The 25,891-nt window shown below is 37.1% G+C and overlaps 1 protein-coding gene across 1 annotated transcript in view; it reads left to right on the forward strand.

The window, feature by feature from the left end:
* The window catches only part of KIF6 (kinesin family member 6), a 120,284-nt gene that overhangs the window by 63,328 nt on the left and 31,065 nt on the right, over positions 1 to 25,891 (forward strand). The window contains exon 15 of the mRNA XM_026695363.2: positions 8,530 to 8,585. Within this exon, the coding sequence (XP_026551148.1) occupies positions 8,530 to 8,585 (56 nt within the window). The remainder of the gene's footprint in view (positions 1 to 8,529; positions 8,586 to 25,891) is intronic.

A 25,891-nucleotide genomic window follows, 5' to 3' on the forward strand; every position in this document is an offset into this window, starting at 1 on the left:
GATATCTCTACATCAAGGGTGAATAACATGCAACAAGATCATGTTGGTGAACTTTAGAACAAAAATTAATAGAAATTGATAGCACTGTTTTTAACTCCAGAAAGAGCGAAATATAATAATTTGTACTTGTTCAAAGTCGCAAAAAGTAGATGTTGGAAACTTCATGTATATAAATTGCAATCCATGCAATTAGTTCACTTTGTTATTCGGATGTAATTTCATCTTGTTCATGTGATAAACAAAGTTGTAGACACCTTTAAAGGATGAAATTTTAAAGAACCATAACTCCAAAATCCTGGCAGTGAAATTTGGCATCTTCATTCCAGTCATTACAATTTAGTTTGCTGCAAATTTTATTTTGCTTGTAGAGGAAACAAACAACAAAAATGAAAACAATTTATTCTAAAAGACCATGAGACATTTTTCTAAACTCTTTTCTTGATTGAAGCACCAAATCAGATCAAGGAGTAACTAAAAGTGTAGAAAATAATTTACAGAATTCTGGGTTTTGTTACTCTGAAATAGTTTCATGATTATGCAATCTTACAAATAAAATTTAAAAAAAAACACTGACTGGTCTCTGTATAAAATGTTATTATTTTTAATATACCTGTAAAAATTAAATGGGCTTGCATATATATACAAATGCAATGGTAATCGGACCAGAATTTCAATTGCAAAGCAAGTAAAGTGGTCACAAGACCACATTGCTTAGCAACCACAATCTTGGCACTTCCCATTGCTGTCATTAACTGAATTCCACTGAGCCACCCCATATAATGGAATGTGAAAATGACTTTGAGGAATGAGGGGAAGAGATGCTATTTGAGAAATAATCAGACAAAAGAAAGTGGCGCCTCCATTGCTCAAAGGGCAGAGGAAGAAACTTAGGTGAATCAGGTAATTAAAAGTGGCAGTGGATGTTTTTTCCATTCAGACCTGCCAGATTCTGTTACAATAAAGTAGAATTATTTCATCTAGTCATTTTTCCCATCTACAATTATTTGCCCAGGAGGGCTGACATCTCACTCCAACCCATTCCAGACTTTTCCCTCCCAGTTCCAAGTTCATTTTTCCCCAAAGTAGGGAACTTCAACTTTTCCCAACTGTATATTCCCCCTTCTGTGCCCTCCTCCCCTCTTCTCTGCCTTTTGGTTACCATGGCCCCTGCCTTAAGGAAGTGGCAAGCAGCCCCCAAACTGCATTGCTCTGGGATTACTAGCCATGCTATGGCTCAGGGGCTTCTTGGCATGCTGCGGGTCTGGGGCTGCAAGAAGCTCCTGAGCCATAGCACAAACCCACAGCTGCCCCCAAGAAGTACCACTGCTGAACCTGGCTCAGCATCACAGCATGATGTAAAGCTGCAGCCACCCAGGAAGCCACAACTGCTTCAGTCCAGTCTCAACCACAGCTGTACTCAACTTCCTGTACTCCAAAGCCCATGCTGCTTGAGCCCTGCCATCCTATCTATCCTTCACTGCTGTCTTGCTCCCAATGTCAATGAGGCATGTCCAGCCTGCCCCTTTATAAGAAAGCTGCTGTCCATACGAGGCCAATTTCCCCAAGTCTTGTGGGTGACCATGGGTGATCTGGGGTAGAAAACAAGTTGCTAGCAGCTGCCTCATGAATGACCAGACTGCAGTGGCAGCAAAAGGACAGCAATGATGGGCCAGGGCCAGTGGTATATTAACCATTAAGCAGACTAAGCACGTACTTAGGGCACAAGGCCCAAAGGGAACACCACAAAAACTTTTATGTAGCCTAAGCTTGGCTTCATTTGTACAGTATGTACAAAGGAGGGGGCACCAAGATTTGCTACTGGCCAGGGCAGTAGGGATGAAATAGGCAGGTGGGGGAACTGAAGCACCCCTGCAGTTGTAAGTGCAGGTAGGTTGCCACATGTCCAAATTCTTATCATGCAGTTCTGAAGACACTACAATGACCGTAACTTTGGGAACTCGTCTTAAGTCCCTTTGTTCAGCACTGCCATAACTTCAAACAGTCACAGAATGAATGGTTGATAACCAAGGAACACACACAGAGTGAGACACTGGTCCCTGTAGTTTTCTTAGTAAACAAATAAAAAATAATGATCAAGTACTGTAAAATCATAGACAGGAGTCATCTGCAAAACCAAAATAAAATAACCAGTTTGGGTAAAACTGGAATTGAATATAAAGATGCCTAGTCTATTTTGGAAGCTGCTGAGTAACTACCTCCTTAGAATTGCCCATTAACAAACAACAAAGAGATCCCCTTCCAAGTATCTCCTAGGCTCAGTTATGACATACTAGGGGAAAAATTCACAATCTTTGAACCCAAACAACATAGGATCTTCCAAATCAACATCAAAACCAGCAAATAGGTTTAGCAGTAAATAGGCGGGCTGTACAAATCATAGAGTAGGTGTAATATGACTCTTGCATTGCATGCTGGTCAGTAATTTAGTGGTAGCATTCTGTACCAGCTAAAGCTTCCAAACCATCTTCAAAGGTTGCCTACATAAAACACATAATAATTTAGATGCAAGATTAGTCAGACATGTTTTATTGTCAACAGGTTTCCTAAGCTGCATGGCCCTAACCTGTTTTAAAACTGAATTGGAATTGAAAATAAATAGATTATCAGAACAACTAAGCATTTTGGTAATATGTTTTTTGCAACAGATGATTCTTTGGATTCTGGACCAGTTGAAATCCACATATAGTTTTCACAAACATATTCTATATATAGTTTCATAGAACCATAGAATGTTAAGGATTGAAAGAAACCTTGGAGATTATCAATGCCTGGAATACACTACCTGACTCTGTTGTTACATCCTCTAACCCCCACTCCTTTAACCTCAAACTATCCACAATTGACCTCACCCATTCCTAAGAGGTCTGTAAGGGGCGTGCATAAGTGCACAATTGTGCTTACCGGCCCTGTTCTATTGTCCCCATTTATTTGTATCTATTTCCTGTATTCTTACTCATGTTTATTCTTATACCTACTATCTTGTAAGCAGTTGACAAATAAAATAAAATAAATAAATACATAAATAATCTAGTGTAAGAATTCACTACAATAGCATTGCTGACAGTTGTTACCAAACTTCTGTTTAAAAACATTCAGCAAAATAAAGTGCACCATACTTCTGGTACAATTTGTTCTATGGTTGAACAGTTGTTATTATTGGGAAATTTTCTCAAGGGCCCAAGTAAAATTTTGATATTTGTCCCTGAATTTCTTGTCCAATTATTTCTTGTCCCGTCTTCTAGAATAATTCTAGACCCATTTTCTACATGATATCCCTTCAATTACTTAACATAGATGAGGTATTTCCTTCACCTATAATCCTTCCTCCTAGAATTATCTTTCCAGACCTGTTACCTTGGTTAATCTCTTTTTGGTCCCAGTTTATTATGATCTTCCTAAAACGCAATCCCAGAAATGGATGTAATATTTTGAAATCACTAGTTTGACCAACAGAAATTAGAGAGGAATAGTGGCGTATTTTGATCTTCGTTGATACTGTACTTCCATTGGTGCAGCCTAGAACTGTCTTTCCTTTCCTTCTTTTCTTCTGTGTCAAATTTGTGATCCATCAAGACATGCAGATCTTTTTTGCATATGCTGCTGCTAAATATGATCTCTCCATCACATACTCTCAATATTTATACTTAGTTTTTCTTAACCAAATAATAGGAGTTTTTATTTGTCCCGGAATCTTGATACTGTCCAAAGTGTTCCTGTATCCTCTATTTTTATGTCCATGCAGAATTTATCAACTGTCATTAATTTGTTAAATAGCACAAAGCCCAAAATAGAGACACAACTCATCAGACCTTTAGAGTTGTTAATACTGGATTCAACCCACACTTACCCATCTAATGGTGGAATAGTTAAGCACATATTTTGTGATCTTCTCTACCAAGAATGTAATGGGAAACATTATTGAATGCTTTGCTAAAGTCAAAATACGCTGTGTCCACAACATTTTTGTGGTCAACTAAATTGGTCACACTATCAAAAATGAAGATCAGGTTAGTTTGGCATGATTTATTCTTGACTAAATCCTGCTAACTCCTGCCAAGCAATGCATTCTTTTTTAAATACTCACCAACCGACTGGTTAAAATCTGTGCTAATGTTTTGCCTAGTAGTAAATTAGGGTAGCAGTAAAAGAGTCTATAGTTACCTGAATCCTCTTTTTCCCATTTTGTGAAGATAGGAACAACATTTACTCTACTCCAGTTCCTGGCATTAAGACCATCCTACATGATTTCTTAAAGATCACCAAAAGAGCTACAAGATGACATTCTTGACCTCCCTCAAGATTCTTGCTTGTAGCTACGGTACTTTGTTCTTGAAGATGTAAACTCATTCATATTAGCAGAGTATTATCTACCTACTTCTTAACTCTTGGGGTGGAACGTAAAATATGGTCTCCTGTAAGTACTTTTCCAACTAACAGATACTAGGCATAAGCTTTCATGAGCTGTAGCTCACTTCATCAGACACATAGAGGGGCTAGACTAAGGTAGGGGAGATGTCCTGGAGCAGGGGTGGGATCCTACTGGCATAACAACTGGTTCAGTGAGTGTGTACTTTGCAATGCAATACAAAATATCTGCATTGCAGCGCAATGCAAAATATCTGCAAGGTCTGATAACAAAAGTCAATGAACATAATAAAAACATGGGATTAAAATTAAATATAAAGAAGATCAAACTAATGAAAACAATACAAGGCTGGATGAAATGGGTCCTTATAATTGCAGCTGTCTCAGTGTCCCTACAGGACATGATTGCAATTCTGGCACTTTGGCAACTGGGCTGCAATTACAATATTGCAGTGTCTTGGAATTACCTGATCACCATTTGTGACTTTCACTGCCAGCTTTTGATAAGCAAAGTCTTTGGAGAAGCTGGCAGGAGGTTGCAAGCAGTGATCACATGGCCATGGAACACTGCAACCATGCATAATTCTCCTAGGAACAACTGGGACTGTCAAAACTGCGGTGGTAATTTACCACAGTCACATAATGTCGCACTTTAAAACTGGATCTTACAAACACGTTACTTAGGGATGGAGTTGCTGGTCCTACTTACCATCATTTAGCAAGGGCTAGTTTTATTTGCTGCCATAACTCTTTGGTGACTGTTCCCACCCTCTATTTTCTATATACACTTTGGATTCTAAATTCAGTTAAAACTGAAAAAAGCTAATCATACAGAGGGGTTTCCTCTGGAGCCCTCCTATTTTTCCTTCTCAGAATAGTGTGCATTTATACCTTCAGCATCTTGGTTTTGAGAAGTTCCCAACTTCCCTGTAGCAAATTATGGCTGATGGTGAAAAAAGAATCAGACCTTGTTAGAGCTTGCATGCTAGGCCACCAGGAAATTCCAGAGCTATAGGCTAGACGGGAAATCAAAACACATTCCAGAAGAAGGCAACGGTAGATCACTTCTGTATAATTGACAAGAAAACAATGTAGCTCTGTCCACACAAATATAAGTCAGATTTATCTTCAAAGACATGTTGCCTTCTTTAACTCGATACATACAGAGTTATTGTTATTTAGAAAGCACGTAGAAACCAAATGTAACAAGTAGAAGTGATGTCATGTAGGACATTCTTACCAACAAAGTCTGAATTCACTCACATCCCAGTCTGAGAGATACTTTTTTTAGGCCATGGAGAGATTAGCACCTGTTGGTTTAGAACAGATGTTTGTTTGTTTAATTAATTAATTAATTAATTAAATATGTGACTTGGGTAGCTTGCAAAATTAAAAATGTTTCTTCTTTGTTTTGTTCTAAGAAAAAAAATCAGGGCCTGAAAAAAGAGTAGGACTTGGTCTAAATCATACTTTATGTTAAGAGGCCTGGTAGTGTAGTAGTTAAAGTGTAGTATTACAGGCAAACTGTTCATAGTTTGATGAAGCTCAAGATTGAGTCAGCCTTCCATCCTTCTGAGGTCAGTAAAATGAGGACCCAGATTGTTGGGGAAATTTGCAAATAATGCTTCTACATTGTAAATTTCTCTGAGAATGCTGTAAAGTACTATGGGGCAGTATGTAAGCCTAATTGTTATTGCTAATATTTCTTATCTCTGGCTTAGGATATTTGACTGATTATTTCCTTCCTTCCTTCCTTCCTTCTTCCTTCCTTACTTCCCTCTTTCCTTCCTTCCTCAGAATATTTGTTTTAAAGAAATAACATTAGCAAAATACACGGACAATCAAAACACTTGATTTGGTGAGTGAGGATGCTGAATAATTTTAACAATATCAGAATGTAGAATGAACACAGAGCAAAGTGATTCGCCTCTTTCCTGTAGTAATTCTCTCATATTTTTAAGTTCCATTTTTAATTCCCGAAGAGATATCATCATTACATACTCTTGTATTTTATGATCGTTAAAGTCCACAAAAACAACAACAACACACTTTTACATTCCTTCTTTCTTCTTTCAATTTTCTAAAGTTCTCAATTATTCCAGCCCAGGGTCTATACCAAAACATCAATCAATCCCACAGTCAGTCTTTCCTTGGTTTTTTCTTTATTCTGGTTCTGCTTTCACTTTCTAAGATTCTTACTTTGTTTCAGTATTTCTTTAATGTTATATCCACACAAGTTCATTCAGAAACAGGATGCTTTCCATTTTGTTTGAGCTCAAGTTTTTGTCAAAAGGTGGCACTTTCCATTATACAAAGTCTTCACCTTTTCCCCCTATTTTTGGTTTAGGGTTTTTTGAACCTCAATATTCCAGCCCAGTCCAGTCTCCAATTTATAAACTTTATTATTATTATTATTTGACAATCTTAAGTCCAGCGTTATTTTATGCCTGTTTATTGCCAAAACATTTTAGTCCAATTTAGTTAAATCTTTAGTTCTGGCTTCTTCTTTCCCGGTTCAAAGCCCCGCTTAGCTGTCAAAAATATTTTCTTATTTTTTTCCTGTCCCTTTGTAATTTCGCTGCTCACTTTTCTTTTCTTAAAAATTCCATGTTACCTTAATCCTGAGGTACTTTTGTTTAGTTGTATTGCCCAGTTGTCCCGGTTCAGATGTTATCCATCTCTTTCTTCCCTCCTGCACAAAGCTTAATCCAGCTGAGTCCTCCTCTGCTCTGTGTTAGAAAAAATGGAAATGGTGATTGAAGAACAAGAAGAAAGAGCTTCAGAGGAGGAGGAGTTGACTCAAGGAGAAGACATTTTAAAAAGACAATTAATACAAAGAACACTACAAAGAAGTGGGGAAAGAAGGAAGGCTAAAAAGTTGAGACTTAAGAAGGCAATCAAAAGAGGGAATACTTGTGAAGTCAGGAAAGGCAGAAAGACCCAGCAGAAAAGGGGAAAGGAAGATATTAAGAAAGAGAGGGATATAAACTGGAATGAGAAAAGATATGAGGAAAAGAGGGAGAGGAGAAGCAGTAAGAAACAGGTGCATGAAATAAAGACGTACAGAATTACTAAAATGTTGAAAAGAAATGGTTTTTTCAGAGATAATGGTTGATGAATTAAAATGGGGATTCTGCAGGGTGACATGAGGTAATAAGAACATTTCTACAATTAAAAATATTTAGAAAATAGGGTAATATACATACTGATAACTCTTATTAAAAATCTAGGGGGGAAAATATGCTGCAGAATCCAATTGAAAAGATGTAATTATTATTATTGTAACTTCTTAAAAATAATGGTTTATTGGAAATCAAGATGAGGGAATAAAGGTATATTTTAATCATTGAGGTGTCACACTCAAAACAGTAAAAGGGGGGAAACCTATACTTGTTTTTTTTTTAGTGTTAAAATTTGTATTAATCTAGAATTTACAAAAAGAATGTGTAATGGAAAGGGAATATGACAGACTAAAGAACCAGCTAAATTAATAAGTTAATATAGACTATTAAAAGCAAGGAGAGACATTGGTAACTTTATTATTATTATTATTATTATTATTATTATTATTATTATTAGGCAAACACATATTGTTTATCTTTATTTTTAAAATAAATATTAAAGGATTATATTTGAAATAATTGAAATGAAACAAAAAGAAGTTTCAATTGAGATTAATGAAAGAGGCTAGAATTAATGTGTTTGTTTCTCTCCTTACTGAAAATTTGGAGTGGAAAAGGTAATAATAGAATTAAGTATGCATATATGAATGTATAATTGCTGTCATATTTGTATGTAAGGGTGATGACCCGGAAATATGTTGTCCACTAAAAAGAGATTTTTGTTTTTAATGTGAAAAACTGAATAAAATTTGTTTAAAAAAAAAGAATGCAGAATGCAAAAGATATAATTCAGTAATAGAGCTTGTATGCACCTGCGCCCGCACGTACATATATACATACATACATAAATATTCAATACAAAATATAATGTCATTTGCCACTTTGTCAGTCTAATGTGATTCATCGCCATAGATTCAGCTTAACCTAACGGGCAGGCAAACCACAACTGAAAATAGCACTGAAATGTTGACTAGTTGTACTATTCATTAGTAACAATTCTAAACTCGATTGCTTTTATCAGGTTTGCTGAAGCAAAATCTCTGGGACAAAAAGTAAATGATGTAAGAAATCAAATCAGTAAGTATGAATATTTCCTTTTTTAGTATCCAAATTATATTACATATTACACTGACTAAAAATTATACCTGCCGCTGGAATTAGTTAATCAGATTTTTCCTTATTCTATCAATCAGCAATATTTTATCATGTAGTAATTTTCCTGTTGTTTAGAACAGGGATCACCAACCTTTTGGACCTCAGGACCACCAAACTCATAATTTTAAATTGCGCGGACCAGAGACCCTGGGAAAATCCCCCCAAAAGTCTGCAGGAAAATTCCCCACTCTGTTTTCCTACCGATTGATCATTCTTTATTTGGGATTGCAGGATACTGTCTCCAGCTCCGTTCTCAGGGAGAGAGAGAGAGACTTTTGGCTTCATATAAGGAAAGCAGCAGAAGCAGCAGAAGTCTTTCTTTCTCTCCCCCAAACTCCACCAGAAATGAATCTTTGTGAGACTTGTTGCGCTGGCATAGCCTCTTGGAGCAGGATGCCTTGCAGGGTCCCAAAGACTCATTTCTGGTGGAGTTTGGGGGAGAGAAAGAAAGGTTTTTGCTGCTTTCCTTGCGTGCAGCCAAAAGCAGAAGAAGAAGCAGAAAGAAGCAGCCTGGTGGCCAAGCAAGGCATGTGGGACGAGTGGGGCAAGTTCCCCCACTCCACCCTTTTCCCCCTCCCCTCATTACCTTGTGTTGTTTGCAATGCAAGCAATGCAAGCCTTGTTTTCCCACGGGACATGTGGTCGGCGCAGCCTTGTGTTCCTGCGCAGCCTGGATTAATTGTTTTGGGGGGGGTGACATTTCTCTGCTGACCACCAACATTTTCTCACGGACCACCACTGGTCCCCAGCCCACTGGTTGGCGACCACTGGTTTAGAAGCTTGTTTCTTCAATTTCAGTCCATTCTGTTAATTTTAGTCATACACATCCAATTTATATAAATCTCAAGGTCAAAAGAGTTTTCTGTTTCAGAATTCTTTCTCTTAAATAGTTGGACAATAGAAAAGGTATGACTTGTTTGCCTATATAGAATGTGATTATGTAGAATGTCGTACATCAAATCATACGTGGCTACTTCTCTGGTAGAATTATACTGAAAAATCAGCAAATAAGAATGTGCTTGAAGCTAGATATTTATGTTCCTTGTATTTTTGTTTTGGGTTCCTTCAAGCATTCCTGGCTACACTAGAATGCTCAATGAAGTCCAGATCATATCAGTATTATTTTATATTTGCTAGCCAACACTTAATAATATGTTATTCTTTACCACAAAGGTCATCAGACAACCTTTTGGTGAGCCACTTGACGCAATGTAGAATCTATATTACAGTCTTGATGATTTGTAATAGTCATGACAGACAGTGGTTGACTCTATTTTTAAATTCTGCCAGAAATTTTTTAACATTCTGATTTTCCACTGGACCAATGAGTGTTTCTCAGGTATGGAAAAAATGTAGCCACTTTCCATGATATACACTGGTATGCTATGATGCCTGAAATGGGGTAATCATAGTTAGATATTTTATTTGTTCTCCCAACTTTACAAAGGGATCATAGTGTAGAATTCACAAGTGCAAAATCTACAACTAAGTTGCAATCACCAAAATATACTACTGCAAGATGAATATTTTTCTACTATTGTATGATAGAACAAAAAATGAATTTTGAATATGTTTTGCCACCATGAATATGTTGCTTTGTATCTGAAAAGTGATATTAATCATTATAATGAGAACTGAAGTTGAGACTTGTCTAAAAGCATGTAATAATATACTTATAAAAATTGTAAGACTGATACATATGGATTTCTGTTCTAAATTAAATTAGAAAATATTATCTGAAAGGGGAACTTTTGAAAAGCATGCATTAGTTTCCCAGAAATTAAAGGAAGTTATCATCCATACCTAATCCCAAATGGGAAACGGTGGGAAGGGCTAATGAGGAATGTTAATAGCATAACATACTATGCTAATACATATTATCCAAAGTCTTACAATCTTGGCAAAAGTTATACCTATAGAGAAGGAATCATTAAATCCAAAGAAGATGAAGACAATATTGCCCTCAATGATCAGAAGGTACTATAACTTTTATACACAATAAATTTTTGTGTATACATATAACATTGGTGATGACAGGTAAGGCTCAGTCCCCATGATATTTGTGATGTTTTCAGTTCTTCAGTGCTTTACAGTTCTAGAATGTCAAAGACCAGCAGTGGTTTTCACCAAGTCCACTTATAAACTTTTTTAAAAAAACTACCAAATTCTTTCTTTTAATTGGGACAAGAGTACTGTCATATTAAATTTGGGGAAGGCACTTGATATTCTGGAATGTGGAACATGCTAGAGTACCTTTTACCCATTTTTCATGGCTTGGGAAACTCAATCAATATTATCTTTCTCTGAATGCTCATTCCTTAAAATAAATTGACATTACACTTCCCTTATACCTCTCATGTATAAAATACTTGGTTGCTGGCCAAAATGGTACCATTCTGTTTATTTGTTTGTTTGTATCTTGCCTTTATTATTTTTCCAATGTTCTACAGAGTTTGGTAATAAAAGTCCAATAATAAGTTGATTTTTCCATCAGAAAATATTTTTTTAAAAGCACCACAATTAGAAGAGCCTGATCTGTGGTTCAGGTTGCATAATTTTCTATGGTACAATAATGTTAAGGTTAATTGTGGATTTTAAGAATCTTTAAATTAGTAGTATGTTTTGAGAATATGGAACACATATTAAACATATTGAAAGAAAGAAATTATGATATAACCTTAAAAAATGGATTTAAAAAGTCCTTTATAACCATTGTCAAAAAACCTGGAAGCTTCTTTATATTCTTTTCTTTTTTTTATTTTGTTTCTTACTTATTTTGTATTCTTTTTTAACTTCTTTCCTTTAAATATTTTCATTGTTTTTATCTTATTAAATGTTTCTTCAATAAAAAGTACATTAAAGAAGATATGAAAAAAGTAATGCTTTTCACCGTGGGGCTCAAAATGTAACTTAATATTTTTAGAAATGCACTCTAGACAAAAGCATAAAATTGGACAAATCCAGGCCACAAGATCCTATCTTATTCTTCTTTAGTTACTAAGTAAGATATTTCATTAACTTATTTAGTGCCTCAATATGAACATGAAATTTATTCCTTTAATTGGCCTAAACTTTCCAGAAGTGAAAAAAATCAGTGCCAATAATTTTTAATTAATTAAATTATTTAATTTCCTTAAGGGAAACAGCTGTTCTTGTTATTCTGTGCAAAAAAAAATCAATGAATGCTATAATTGAAGCTGAGTGTAAAAGGAAAGATAAATGATTATTGTTCCAAACTTTCAGTTAAAACAAGATTCCTAGAAATAGGTTTTCCTAATAAGTCAGTAAGAATGTACACCATTTCATTCTTTATTTAATAAATGTTCCTCATTTACATAGAATGCCACTACTACCACATAGTACAATTACATCATTCCATGTGTTATATTAATAGCAATAGTAGAGAAAAAGTGCAAATTCATTGACTAGAAACTTGCTATTTTTCTGTAGCGCTACATAAAACTTAGTCTTTTGTCTACAGGGTTCACAATAAGTATATTTTTCAGTTATCATAAACAATTGGGAACCCACTAAAGGAAAATGTGAACACATTAATTCTTTTCCTTACATTTTTATCTTAATTCCTCATTTTTTCCATTGCATGCCTTTTTCTTCAGTTTTTTAATATGTGGACCCACTCCTTCATCTCCTTATATATACCCTGTTTTGGTCTGCTTTGCTTTGAGAAGCTGATATATTTCAATTTGGTTTGACCGACTACTGATTTAATACTCATTCTCTTACATATCAGTGAAGGAGACTGATGGAAAGAAATAATAAAGAATGAATCACAGGTATCTTCACCTGCTATTAATATCCTGTTTGGGGCTAGTAGGCCTTTTGTATTATTTTTTCAAAATCCACCTGGTATGCAAAACTTCAGCAGAATTTTTTTTTTATTAAAAACTGTGGTTAGTAATATTGTCTTTGCTGAATAACTAAAGTAAGCTCAAATGAAAGCACGAGTTAAAATGAAGCAAAAGAGACATGGGATCATGAAAATAGGATGCAGCTGTTGTAGTAAGTAATGGAATGGAAAGAAACATCAAACAAATGGCAGAGAATAAGAATTTTCAGGTTACAAGGGGAGTCCAGAAGTATATATGGAAATGTATTTTACAGAAATGTCTGGTGGTATAATAAAAGGGATATCTATAGAAAAGAGGGTCCCCATATTTTTATTTGGACTCTTAATTCTGATCTTATAGAAATAAAAAAATGAACTTGTCCATTATAAGAAATAAAGAGAGATTTTCCCTTGTTCTCAGATGTATTGTTTAAGAGCTTTGGAATATTCACTTTAACTAATGTGTTCACTAAACCTCCCTGTATCTACAGCTACAATCACTATTAGATTTCATCTAGCAGAACTCAATGCAATAATAGTGAAACAAGTTGATTTATTTTAGGGGAAATAGAGCCATTATATAATCTTTGTATTATTCAGTATTCATAAATTTAATATCTCAGTTATGATACCTGCCTTTTGGCATGCAATCCCTCACAAAAATCTATGGGGCTCCAATCCTGCTGACATTCTCCAAGATGTTGAAGACCTAGTTGTTCTCCCAGGCCTGGGTTACACTAGATGGATTCCCTAATTTGATATTTTTGCACATGTTTTTGTGTCAAATGATTACACCGCAATCTTCATTACTTAGTTCATATTATATTTTTATTATTTTCAATATTGTGGGTCAGTTTTTAATTGGACAAAATTAAATCATATCCAGTAAAAATATATCATGACAAAAATAAAAATCAATAAACACATAGAAATAAATCATTTACACACCATTCCAAAGAGACATTCAAAAAATACCAGAAAAAAAAACAACACAAAAAATCTAGAATAGGTCCTCTCTAGCAGCCAACTCCCAGATAAACAGGGATTAACACCAGACAAATAATCAAGTAGAAACACAATGCATTAATCAAGGAACTAGATTAGAAAATCACATCTCAACCAACACTGGCAGGGCAAACTATTGTATATAAACAGAAGGCAGTTGGTCAATGAAACATCTGCAAGCAAAAACCAAACTCAGAGTATACCAAGGACTCCACAGTTCAATCCTCAACTACCCTGTTTCTCTGAAAATACAACCTAATCTGAAAGTAAGTCCTAGCTTGATTTTTATACATGCACCCAATATAAGCCCTACCCCCCCCAAAAAATAAGTGCTAATTAAGATCCCGCCCACTCCAGAGTGCATGGGTAAAATTAAGCTAGGGTGGGAATGGGGGGTGGTGGAGCTGCCCTACTACTTACCTTTGGACAGTTGTAGCCAGGAAGATTGCCGCATGCCAGCTGCTGAAGTGACAGGGAGAGTGCAGGATTGCAGGAGGTGAGTCATAAAGCCTCTGCATCTGCATAAAATGCACATTTGGCACAGGGTCATGCAAAAAGCACACCCACAAAGCCACATCCATTGAACTGGTGGTAAACTATTTTGAAATGCACCACTGTTTCATTACCCAACTAAGTAACATCTTCAGTAAAATTGAATTTGGAATTTGTTACCTGTTTATATATAAAACATTGTCTTGCTAATTTTACTGGGAATGTGGTTTCCTCCTAGGTGATTCCTTGATTAGAATGTTGTACTCTCTGTCTGGGGTTGATGCTTACTTATCTCAGTGTTGGCTGATGGAGGGGATCCCAAAGGTGCTTTTTTTCAAGAGGGAATTGGACTTTCTTGTTTTTCTTTGAAGATGTTACGCTTTTCATCCATGAAGCTTCTTCAGCTCTGACTGGATGGTGGGGAATAGAAGGATTTATATTATTTGCAGACAGCTGGTCATTTGCATTCTTTTAGAGAGTGGTTGAGGCCATTTGAAGGTTTATCTATGTCCTCAGGATCACCAGAATAGTGCACAAGGGTGTGGAGCCTTCTTGGAACTGCTGAAAGAACTGTGTTGTAGACTAGAGATAGATGGTGCCGTATCCCTCCCCCTCTGTTGAGAGAAGGCTGTTCAATTTTGACATATATGGACTCTTTAACCCCTCTTTCAAATCAGTGGTCCTCTCTGTCCAAAATGTGAAGTTTGCCTTTGTGTTTTAAATGCAGATGAACTGCTTAAACAAGAAAGTCAGTTGCCTCTTGAAAAAGCATCTTTGGGACAACCATGAACTGGATGACTGAGAATCTCCATAGACAGTGATGGAGGGGATGTGTTCTAATATTTTTTTTTCTTTCCAAGTTTCCTTGCTGTCTGTTTTGAATGGAAGGCAAATGTGGTTTACCTCTCTATGTCTGCTGCTGGATGATTTCTTTGAATTCCCTAGTAGTTTGGATTTGGCTTAATCTGAAATACTAATAGCTTCCCAATTGAAACTGTGGTTGAATCTGTCCATGTGTTATTAGATTAAGAAATGTTTGTCATGCCTTACAATTGCTAGTTCGTGGAAGTGCCCTGCTAGTCTCTTGTCTGTCCTACATAGTAACTGTTACAATCTTTGTATCATATGCTATAAATAGGCAGCAAACCCCTCACTCAAAATCCACTGATGAAGTTACCTAATTAAATAATGAAACATTTGCAGCCAAACACCCAAGGTCAGAGGACACCAACAATTTTACAAAAGCAGTTTTGCTACATGCACTCAGTAGGGAGTGTATGTAATCCTAAATATCTGTTTAGATAAATTAGTCATGAACATCACATGTATTTTTGTTCCATGAGTAAATTTAATTCTGATCTGCTAAGAAAAGCTTTATAATTCTGTGATAGATTGAAATGGACATTGGGGCTCCAGGACTGTAGGTGTTGCAAATGTTCTTCCTCCCCGCCCCCAAGAAATTTAACTCATTTCAATAAGAGGTAATGCAGTTTCTGAAGACTTTGAGACAATACAACTGCAGTGTAGACTCCCAAATTGATTTAGCGGACAAGAATGAAAAATGCCTCTGGGTGAAAAAATGGAAATCCCCTCACAGCTATTTTGCTTTCTTGTATGGACACCCTGTGGCTTTCAGATGCTCAAAAATGTTTTCTAAGGTTCTTAAAAATCCAAAAGGTGATTCTCTTCTGCAGTACTATATGTAGTGCTTGGTTTAACACATCCCACAATGCTTTCTTTTTAAAACATTGGTTAAAGTAATATTTTAAAAACTTGTGGCACAGTGTATAGTTTTAACTCTGTATTCTTCTGATGCTCAGAGTTAGTGCTTTTCTTAATTTCTGACATTCCTTCGAAATGATAAAATAATAAAAATACAAACAGACAACCACATGTTGATTCGTGCAGACTGATTAGTACAGCCTGCAGCATCAGCATGAATACACAATTGACTTAAAGGACAGTGAACCTTCACAATATACAGTCTTGAAGCTATATTGTTTTTGAAGAAATTGTGGTAATGGGCCAATTCTGTATTTAATTCAGAAAGAGACATAATAAACAACTGAAAGCAATGTCCAGATGCACTCCATCTAACTGGGGGAAAAAAGTTATTTACAAGCTTATCATTCATTTGGACCCATACAGAATCACAGAACTGATGGGCTGTGATCCAGTCTATTAGCTGAATCAAAGCAGGACTCAAAGATATAAATAATTGTGCTTTTTCCACAGAGCAACAGGCTTTTTCCACAGAGCAACATGTAGTATAAGAAATTTTGTTGGTCTTGGCAAATGGAATTCTTTAAAGGCTTCGGTAGGTGTTATAGTGTAGTGTTCCAATGCTTAAATAGAGGATAAAATAGTAAAAATGCAACTAATAACTGTCCAAGGCCATGACTTGGATTTTTCTTTGCTTAGGACAGCAAAAATGTAACTTCTAGATACTATGATATATATTACCTTGAGCTACTACCAGGGAAGTGTCATTAGAAGATGCAGAATCTGTCTGCCTTTTATCATTGTTTCTGCAAGGTGAACTATGGCTATTTCCAACATTAATCTGTGTTTTCTCCAAGAAAATCCTTAGAGCATAGTAAATTGGCCCCAGGTAGCCATCACTCTTTGAACGCTTTTTCAAACCCACAGGACAAGGTCTAAAGTGGGTCATAGTTCCCAGGCCAAATAGGGTTTCTGTCCACGGTCTAGACCAGGGGTCGCCAACCTTTTGGATCTCAGGGACCACCAAACTCATAATTTTAAATCCCAGGGACCACTAACCAGTTCTGTGGGTGTTGCCTAATTTGTGGCTGTGGCTTGGTGGTCATGTGACTGGCTGGGCATGGCTTGTATGTAAATATTATAAATATTTATATAAATATTGAATTTTTTTATTTAAAAAAGAGCAACTTTTACCCAAAAGCAGGCAAAGCAGGCAGACAGATTGAGTTGCTCACAGGATCACAGATTGATTCAGATATCTATCTATCTGCCATCGGCTAGCTCAGTCTGTTACATAAAATTTGCTAGCAAGCAAACTCACAAAATTAACTCACAACACACCATGTATGTAAATATTGAATTTTTTATAAAAAAGAGCAACTTTTACCCCAAAATCAAGCAAAGCAGGCAGGCAGATTGAATTGCTCACAGAATCATTCAGTGATCTATCTATCTGTCATTGGCTAGCTCAATCTGTCACATAAAATTTGCTTGCCATGAGTCTGCACTGAATAATAGAACCTTCAGTCCTAAGGGAGGTTTGGCTGTGCTTAAAAGCAGGGCCAAAGATCTAAAGACTAGCTAGAAAGCAAAAGATCCAACCATTTCCTGCTTCCTAGCTAACCTAAATCTCCCAGCACAGTAGAACAGCTGATGGTCGGAAAAATAGCAATTTCGCAGGCAAGTTTGCGGGTAAGGAGTGAGTGGGTGGGGAGGGTTCCCACGGGCCATGTGGGTAGCGCAGCCTTGTGTTTCTGTGCAGCCTGGATTAATTGCTTTGGGTGGGTGCTCTGGGGATGAGATTTCTCTGCGGCCCACCAAAATTTTCTCGCGGCCCATTGGTTGGCGACCGCTGGTCTAGACAGACAATTTTTGATTCTGATGTTGTGGATCAAGCTATATATATATTTTGTATTTCCTTTCATCAATTCCCACCCATTCTTTCCATCCAAGCTCCCATTGCTGCCAACTTCCTTGGTCTGTTTCATATTAAACAGCATAGTGAATATGACTCTTTCTTCACTAATTTGGTAGGACAAATTAGTTTTGCTGTTGTTGTGCCAAATTACTGTAGGTGTCAGAAGTTGATATAATGGCCATATTTAGGGTTATACTCAAAGATTTTCTTTCTCTTATAAGAGGAATGTTCTCTTGATAGAATGAATCTCTGACAAAATTAGGAGAGAAATAAATATATTAAATTAAGTTGTTTGGTAAAGTATCCTAGATATTTTCATTATGTAGTTTCCATTTCACATCTAGCTCTTATATTAATTTTTGTTGATAGCATAGCACAATAAATTAATAATATATAGTATATATATTTTACTGACTTTTGAAAAAAATGTGTTATGCCATAATATGATATGTTTGAATAGAGGTGGGCAAGAAATAAATCTTACTTGTAGTCATTATTTTTTAAAATTATATATCAAAATAATTATAGAATTCTAGCCTTGAATGTGAGCAAATAACTGCCTTGAATATGAGCAAATAACTGGCACTCTCATTCACCAAATCAAGATAAGGAAGAAAGAGTTTCCTTGCCTTAAGTCAGCTTCTTTAAACTGCTCTTAAAATAACCAACAAAACACTGGGAGGCTGTGTTGCTCTTGATTCTTACTCTCCCAGCACGGACACAAAGGTTGAACTGGCAACTCAAATCCCTTCTCCATTATATGGCTGTGGAAGGGTTACACTGTTTTGCATTCCAATTACTTTTAGATCAGGCTCTTCAGAAAGAATTTTTGAGGAAGGGAATCTTTTTGATATTACTTCATTTTGTAAAATATTGGCTTAGGATATGTGAATCCAATCATTTGAATTTCTAAGTTATAGTTTAAGGCAGGTTTCTCAACCTTAGCAACTTTAAGGCATGTGGACTTCAGCTCCCAGAATACTTCGGCCAGCATACCCAAACAAACCAGTCCACTGGTTTAAGGCTTACTATGTTCATATCCAACCAATTATGATGTAAGTAAAAAATTACAGCTGTGCAAAACCTAGCTTAGCATAGCTAAGCTAACATTCGTTGTTGTTGTTTTTTCCTGTCTGTTCCAATACAGTGCCAAGATTTTGCAATTAAACTACAGCAGTGAAATGAACATATATTCACAGTAAACAATGAAGTATGTATTTTCCACTTAGAGATGCCCTGAATTATAAATATATTAATCATATATGAAAAATAGCAGCATGGAATTAGCAATACACATAACATTGACTATAAGAACTAAGAGAATTACACATTGAATATGTAATTACACATTGAAATAACATAAAAGTAGACATCAGATAAGCCTCCCTTTGAATTTTCTAGCCAATGAAATAGTGCGCCTATATAGTATGTTTCACATTGATGAATATATTTTTAATGTTTACCAGACCTTTATCATTATATTTCACAGTATTACTAGGCATAGGCATGAGAAAGAGGAGCTGCAAATCTTTATTTTATTTCAGAAGTTAGTGGATTAAGATGCTCACTAAGGAGTGGTAATAAACATTATGTCTGAATTTTAATTTACATCTTATATGGGTTGTTCAAAGACATTGTTTGATGTTATATATACTTCAGAGCAATTTACTTTATTAACAGACTTTCATTTTGAGCCTAAAAATATTATAGTGTGATGTCATATTTTATTAAAATAATAGTGATAAGTTCTAATCAAATTACCAAATGGTTCATGTAACGGTTATCTTTCATAGGAATTGCTACTTCGAAAGAAGGAAATTGACTCTGGTTTGTACTTATTTTTTTCTGACAATGCCATTGACCTATTCAAACCAGATTTTGTAGCTGAGAAAAATGAAAGCCTTTGCTTTTTCTTCTAGTTGCTAATTAGGGACATGCATTTGAAAGAAAGAGTAATAAATTTAAATTAACCTCATTAATCTAACAAGCAGAGTTCAAAGAAAACAGACTTAGCTCTCCCTTATAATTTTTCTTTCCTCATTTTATCTTCCCTATTCAGGCATGCCTTATGTCTTCTATCAAAAGTGTACAGTTCTTTTGTTAATTTCATCTCCTTTCCATACCTTGGGATGTTAAAAATGTCCAGAAACTGAGGCCAAAGACTACTAGATTAATCACAGTTCCAATGACAGTTCACCGCATGCTAAGTGAATTCCTCAAATCCCCTAAATGATCTTTTTGCCAGAACATGTAGAGCTACAGCATTCAACATTTTATTGGTGCCGTTATCGCCAAACCAAGAATAGCTTTCTTGGAAAAATGGTTTGGTATCTACTGTGGGAATATTTTTAGCAGCTTGTTTGGTGAGATTTCAGAAAATATAATTAGTAATAGAGATGTCAGCTGAGTTCTAAGTTCAATTTTAAGCAAACTCTACTTAAAAGGCACCTTGTCTACAGTTCACATTATCAAGATCAAAAGGTGTATTTCTATAAGAACATACTATTGTTCACTGTTTCTTGGATAAATATTTGTGTTTCTGAAAGTTACAGAAATGGCAGTACTAAATGTTTGAAGCATTTTGTTTGTCTATATAAAAGGTCCCATACATATAACAATTCTGGAAACATTTCCTAATTTGCCTTCGTGCTTTTATTTAGACAGCAGTTTTCTGGGTTCATATCATGCACAAAATTTCAGACTACATTCTCATTATGTATGCTACTACACATGATCAGTAGTGAAAGAAATGCTATGGAAATAATAAGGTAATTTTTTGAACACCTAGTTGTTTACATTGCAACAAAGAAAAAAAAACCACATTAGTATTCTATCAGCTGTTCATGGCACAAGCACATGCTTTTTATTATACAGAGCCTATTTATTTTCTCTTGGTGGTCATGTACAGATGGAAGAAATTACTGTGATTCATACAGTATAAGATGATAGTCCTCAGCCTTTTCCATTCTGAAGCCATTCCCATAACTCTAGTAAAAATGCTTTGTTTTAAGCAAAACTTTCATAGTGATTAGGACAAAATTGGTAATAAAGAATATGTGATATTGAATTGATATTGTAATAGACATTGAACTGAAATGAACAAATGGATCTTGTTCAGTTTGCTTTTGATACCTTGGGTACCTTTAATTTCATTTGAAACTGATATCCCTGGAAGGTGGAAGTTACAAACACCTGTACCATTAAGTCTAATTTAATTGGAAGCTGTAATTCTCTACCTTTGAAGGGGTTTTCTTAATGAATTGACCTGAATATGATTGTGATGTTACAGATATCTTATATTATCTCTGCATTCTTCAAAATTGCTTGACAGTCAGCTGGATTTTGTACTCAACAATGTTTTGTATTTCAACATGTGGATACTCATATGTTTATTGTGATAAACAAGCTTGTAATAGAAACTATAAGCAAAGTTTCAAGGTTTTTGTTAACTAAGAAATAATAGCAATAGCACTTAGACTTACATATCTCTTCACAGTGCTTTATAGCCCTCACTAAGCTGTTTAGAGAGTCAGCATATTGCCCCCAACAATTTGGGTCCTCAGTTTACCCACCTTGAAAGGATGGAAAGCTGAGTCAACTTTGAGCCTGATGAGATTTGAAGTAGCCTGCAGTACTGCACTCTAACCACTGCGCTACTATGGCTAATTAAGAAATCTCTCCATATTTGTACTTATACCTATTCTAAATTCATGTATATCATTATGCCCGCTAATATTCTACAGATTATTGTGTTCATTTCCGTTATACTCTAGCAGCTATATAACAGAAAATGTTGCACTCGGGAAAAATATAATGGTTAGCATCTGTGGTTGGGTAGAAGAGTTGATTGCATTTTTGAGGCATGCAGTTGGCCAGAGGTGTAACCTTTATAATGACCTAATGGTTGAACATCATATTTAAATAGCCCATTAATCTAACTGACCTATATACAACTTTTTTGCAACCATAAATGAAATAAATGGGTTTACCACAGCATAGGTTTAAATGTGTTAAACATTTTTTTAAAATCTTATACTTTCAAGCAGACAGCAGATATTGATATGCAGACATCAACAATTCAACTCTTTTCTGTGCACAAATCCTGAAGAAAGAGTAAATTGCATGTGGTTACAATCATAGTAATCTTGTTACAGAGCAAATATCGTCCAGTGAAGATTGAGGAGCTGTTACATATTGCAAAAACAATTATAATGAATCTTTCTCTGTAGAAATTAACATGACCTTTAAAATGCAATGTAAATGAATTGGGAAGATTCAATGATATATCCAAGAGGGAACTTAACATACACATATTAATGTAGGACAAAGAAAAGGTTCCCCTATTGTTTCAGTAGTTCCTGTTGTCTCACTTGAAGGGCTCTAATAAATGCATCCAATTTCTAATTGAAGATCTCCAGGGAAGAACTTACTTCTTTCACCTGGCAGCCTTTAACCATTCCTCGCAATGCTTGGTTTCTAGATATTTCACAACTGCCTTAACATTCCTCTAACCCAGTGGTTCCCAAACTTTTTCAGTCTACCGCCCCCTTGGTGCTACAAACTCATCCTCGGTGCCCCCCACCCAGTGGCGGGATTCAAATTTCTGTGGGCATGGCCTAATTGGAGGGTGTGGCTTGCTGGTCACATGACTGTGTAGGCGTGGCTCGCTGATCATGTGACTGGGTGGCATAGCTTGCTGGTCACGTGACTGGCTGGCATGACTTGCTGGCTGGGCATGGTTTGCTGATCACATGATGGGGTAGGTGTGATTTGGTGGTCATGTGACTGGGTTGGTGTGGCCAGGTGACTGGCAAACCAAATACAAGTGGTCCTCACTTTATGGCTGGTTGCTTAACAAGTGTTCTAATTTATGACTGGCCTCCCCAGAGATACTTGACCCGTTTTTGGAGTTTTGACAGCCATGCACATACATACATACATACACACTCCCTTCTAACCCTGCTGGAGCAGGTCATTGCACTAGAATTGGCAAAGTATCTCTGATTAAATTCTAGCAGTGAATAAAATCTAATCAGAGATGCTTTGCCGATTCTTGTTGATTTGTTATATTTGTATCTCTTTATTTTATGTTGCTGAATTGCATTTACATGTGTGTCCCTTCTTGTGTACAACCCAGAAGCTTTTGTGATTCTTTGCAGCAAAAATTACCGACCTCTGGCTTTGCTCTACTTTTCAAACACGCTGACACTGCCGCATTCTAGGTGCCAGCCCCACAGGTCTACCCTATTGAGCCCACTGCACAGGAGGGATCTGCCCAAGCAAGTCAACTCAATGGGGTGAGCCTGAGAGAGGGAAAGAGAGAGAAAGAAAGGAGAGAGAGAAGGAAGAAAAGAAAGAGAAAAGGGAAAGAAAGAAAAAGGGACAAAGAAAGAGAGGGGGATGGAAGGAAGGGACAGAAAGAAAAAGAAATAAAGGGGGGAGGGAGGGAGGAGAAAGTTAATGAGATATCTATTCTAGTCCAATCACCTGCTCCAGCAGGGTTAGAAGGGAGTGTGTGTGATCTTGTAATTTACCAGAATTTTGGTTTTGCCTTCTACAGAATTGGCATTGTAATACATTGGGGAAAAGTAATTTTTTAGGGTGGAGATCTGGTTCAATGGATCCTGTTTAAAGCCTCAACAAAATGTGAGAGCTTCCTGATAGTCTTGACCATGTTTTGTCCACAAAACCTTTAATAAAAGCCAAAGATGTTTGCAAAGATGCTGGCAAAGATGTTTCAATGTGGAAAAGGGCCTCAGTCTAAACTAGGCCTCATTTCAATCTGATGCATCAGCTCGCTCGCTCTCTCCCCCTCCCTCCCTCCCAGACTGGCTTTGCTTTACTTTCCCAATGTGCCTATGGGGCTGGCACTTCGAACATGGAGGGATGGATGGAGAGAGAGAGAGACAGACAGATATTTTGGATGGATGGATGGATAGATGGATGGATGGATGGATGGATGGATGGATGGATAGATAGATAGATAGATAGATAGATAGATAGATAGATAGATAGATAGATAGATAGATAGATAGATAGATAGATAGATAGATAGATAGATAGATAAATAGATAGAGAGATAGATAGATAGAGAGATAGATAGATCTATATTGGTAGGTAGGTAGGTAGGTAGGTAGGTAGGTAGGTAGGTAGGTAGGTAGGTAGAAAGAAAGAAAGGCAGGCAGACAGGCAGGCAGACCTTTTGTATGGATGGATGGATGGATGGATGGATGGATGGATGGATGGATGGATGGATGGATGGATGGACGGATGGACGGACAGACAGACAGACAGAACGAATGTGACAGCAGTGGCACTTTGAGGAAGTAGAGCAAAGCCAGAGTGGGAATTGAAGTCCGCACAAGTTGCCAAGGTTGAGAAACACGGGCTGAATATATCAACCTAGCCATTCTGGTTTAGAGTTTAGCATGCTGTTTGATTCCAGCTTAGTCAATGAATAAACCATGGCTAAGATCTTCCTGCTCTTTAATGCAGCTGCCCCTCTGCCCCTTCTGTAGCCCCCTGCAGCTGCCCCTCTGCCCCTTCTCCAGCCCCCTTTGGCATCCAATTTTGCAATGCCAACCTCCCCGGGGCAGCAATGCAGCCAACCTCACCCTCTTTGCTTCAACCCAAAGTCCACTTCCATCGGGCCAAGCAAGGGGAGGTACTCTACACACGCTCAGAAACTCCCAACTTCAGTGAAGCGTTCCGCCCATCTTTATGCTCCGCTCAGGAGGAGGAAGGTGTGCAGAAGCAGACCAGACCAGGGGAGGCGGAGGGAACAATCGCTTGGAAACTAAGCAAGCAAGCGCAGGGCTCGGTCAGAAGAACCCGGCTGCAGAAGGAGGCTAGGTTCTAGGTTCGGGACAGTCACGTAGAGCTGAACTGAACTGAGCCACATGCCTTGGGGAGCCGCAGCTGCACCCACCCGCATCCTGTGCACAAGCCCAGCTGGCTGGAGAGGCGGAGGCCAGGCAGGCGCTGCGCACTCCCTGTTCTCCTCCGGGGAAGGGGGCCCTAACGCCGGATCATCCACCCCTTCCACTGCACGCCTTGGGAGGGTTTTGCTTTCAAGCCTTCTGGCATGCCTCCACCGCTTCCACTGGAGAGGACAGCCTGCAAGCTAAAGCGCCCTCTTTCCACCACTTCCCATCTCTCCCCCCAGGCTTGGCAAGGCTCACCGCGCGTGGGTTCTTTATTCGAGGTGCCGGCTACGGAGCGATGAAACAATCAATGGGCTGCATGGCCAGCAGTCAGTGAGCCTGTGGGGCCAACACCTCGAATGCCCCCTGCCACCTCTTAGCGCCCCCTGCCGGCCCCCTTGTCTCTTACTGCCCCCCTCAGGCATCCCACTCACCCCAGGGGTGGTACTGCCCACTTTGGGAACCACTGCTCTAACTTGCTATACAATTTGGCACTTTTTGAACTGTGGTACCCTATTTCAGAGAAATGTGGTTTGGTAGAGGAAAGTGGAATAATTACTTCCCATAATCTGACTTGGTGCTCCTGTTAATGCATCCTAGATAGCTTTTTTTTTTTTTAGCAGCTGAATAACTCTGCTATCTCCAGCTTACGTATGGTTGACAAGGACACCCAAATCCCTTTCATACCTATCCTTGCCAGGCCAGGTTTCACCACCCTTTACTTAAGCCTTCAGCTCCCAATATTCCCCTTTCCTTTGGATTTTAACTGTTTTGCCTGATTCTTAGAGACACAAAAGCTTGCAATTGTTTTGCAAATCTTCAGCTGGGCTCTAATTGCATCAATATGCCTTTTGGATGCGATGTACCAGTTAATTAAATCTCCAATTACTGGAGAGCCAATATAAGCAGGCTGTTTTTTAAGAGCCATATTTATTACATGTTTTAAAAATGTTCTCAAATCAACTGTTTTCTAAACATTTCAAAATCCTAAATGTAGATGAAACATTAATTTAGCCAGCTCTTTGTTCTTAATTGAGCTAGAACTAAAAACAAAGAATATGAATCAGAGTATATGGGGTTTTTTAATGTTTGCTATTAAACATCTGCTTTATTTATATAATTCTATGCAATATTAAAGGTATAGAAGAGACATACTCAGTCATTTATAAATAATTTTTGTAAAGAAAGCTGCTATTATCATCATACTCTTTCCACTACCTTCACTATTTTGTATCTTTTTCAAATACTTAATTTCAATAAAGTTTACCTAAGAACATCTGTTACATTAAAACTTGGTGGTGACAGGAATTCTTTCTAGCTT

This window comes from Pseudonaja textilis, chromosome 1 (genome assembly GCF_049901715.1).
Source record: "Pseudonaja textilis isolate UNSWEBS1 chromosome 1, rPseTex1.2, whole genome shotgun sequence".
Classification (NCBI taxonomy): Eukaryota; Metazoa; Chordata; class Lepidosauria; order Squamata; family Elapidae; genus Pseudonaja; species Pseudonaja textilis.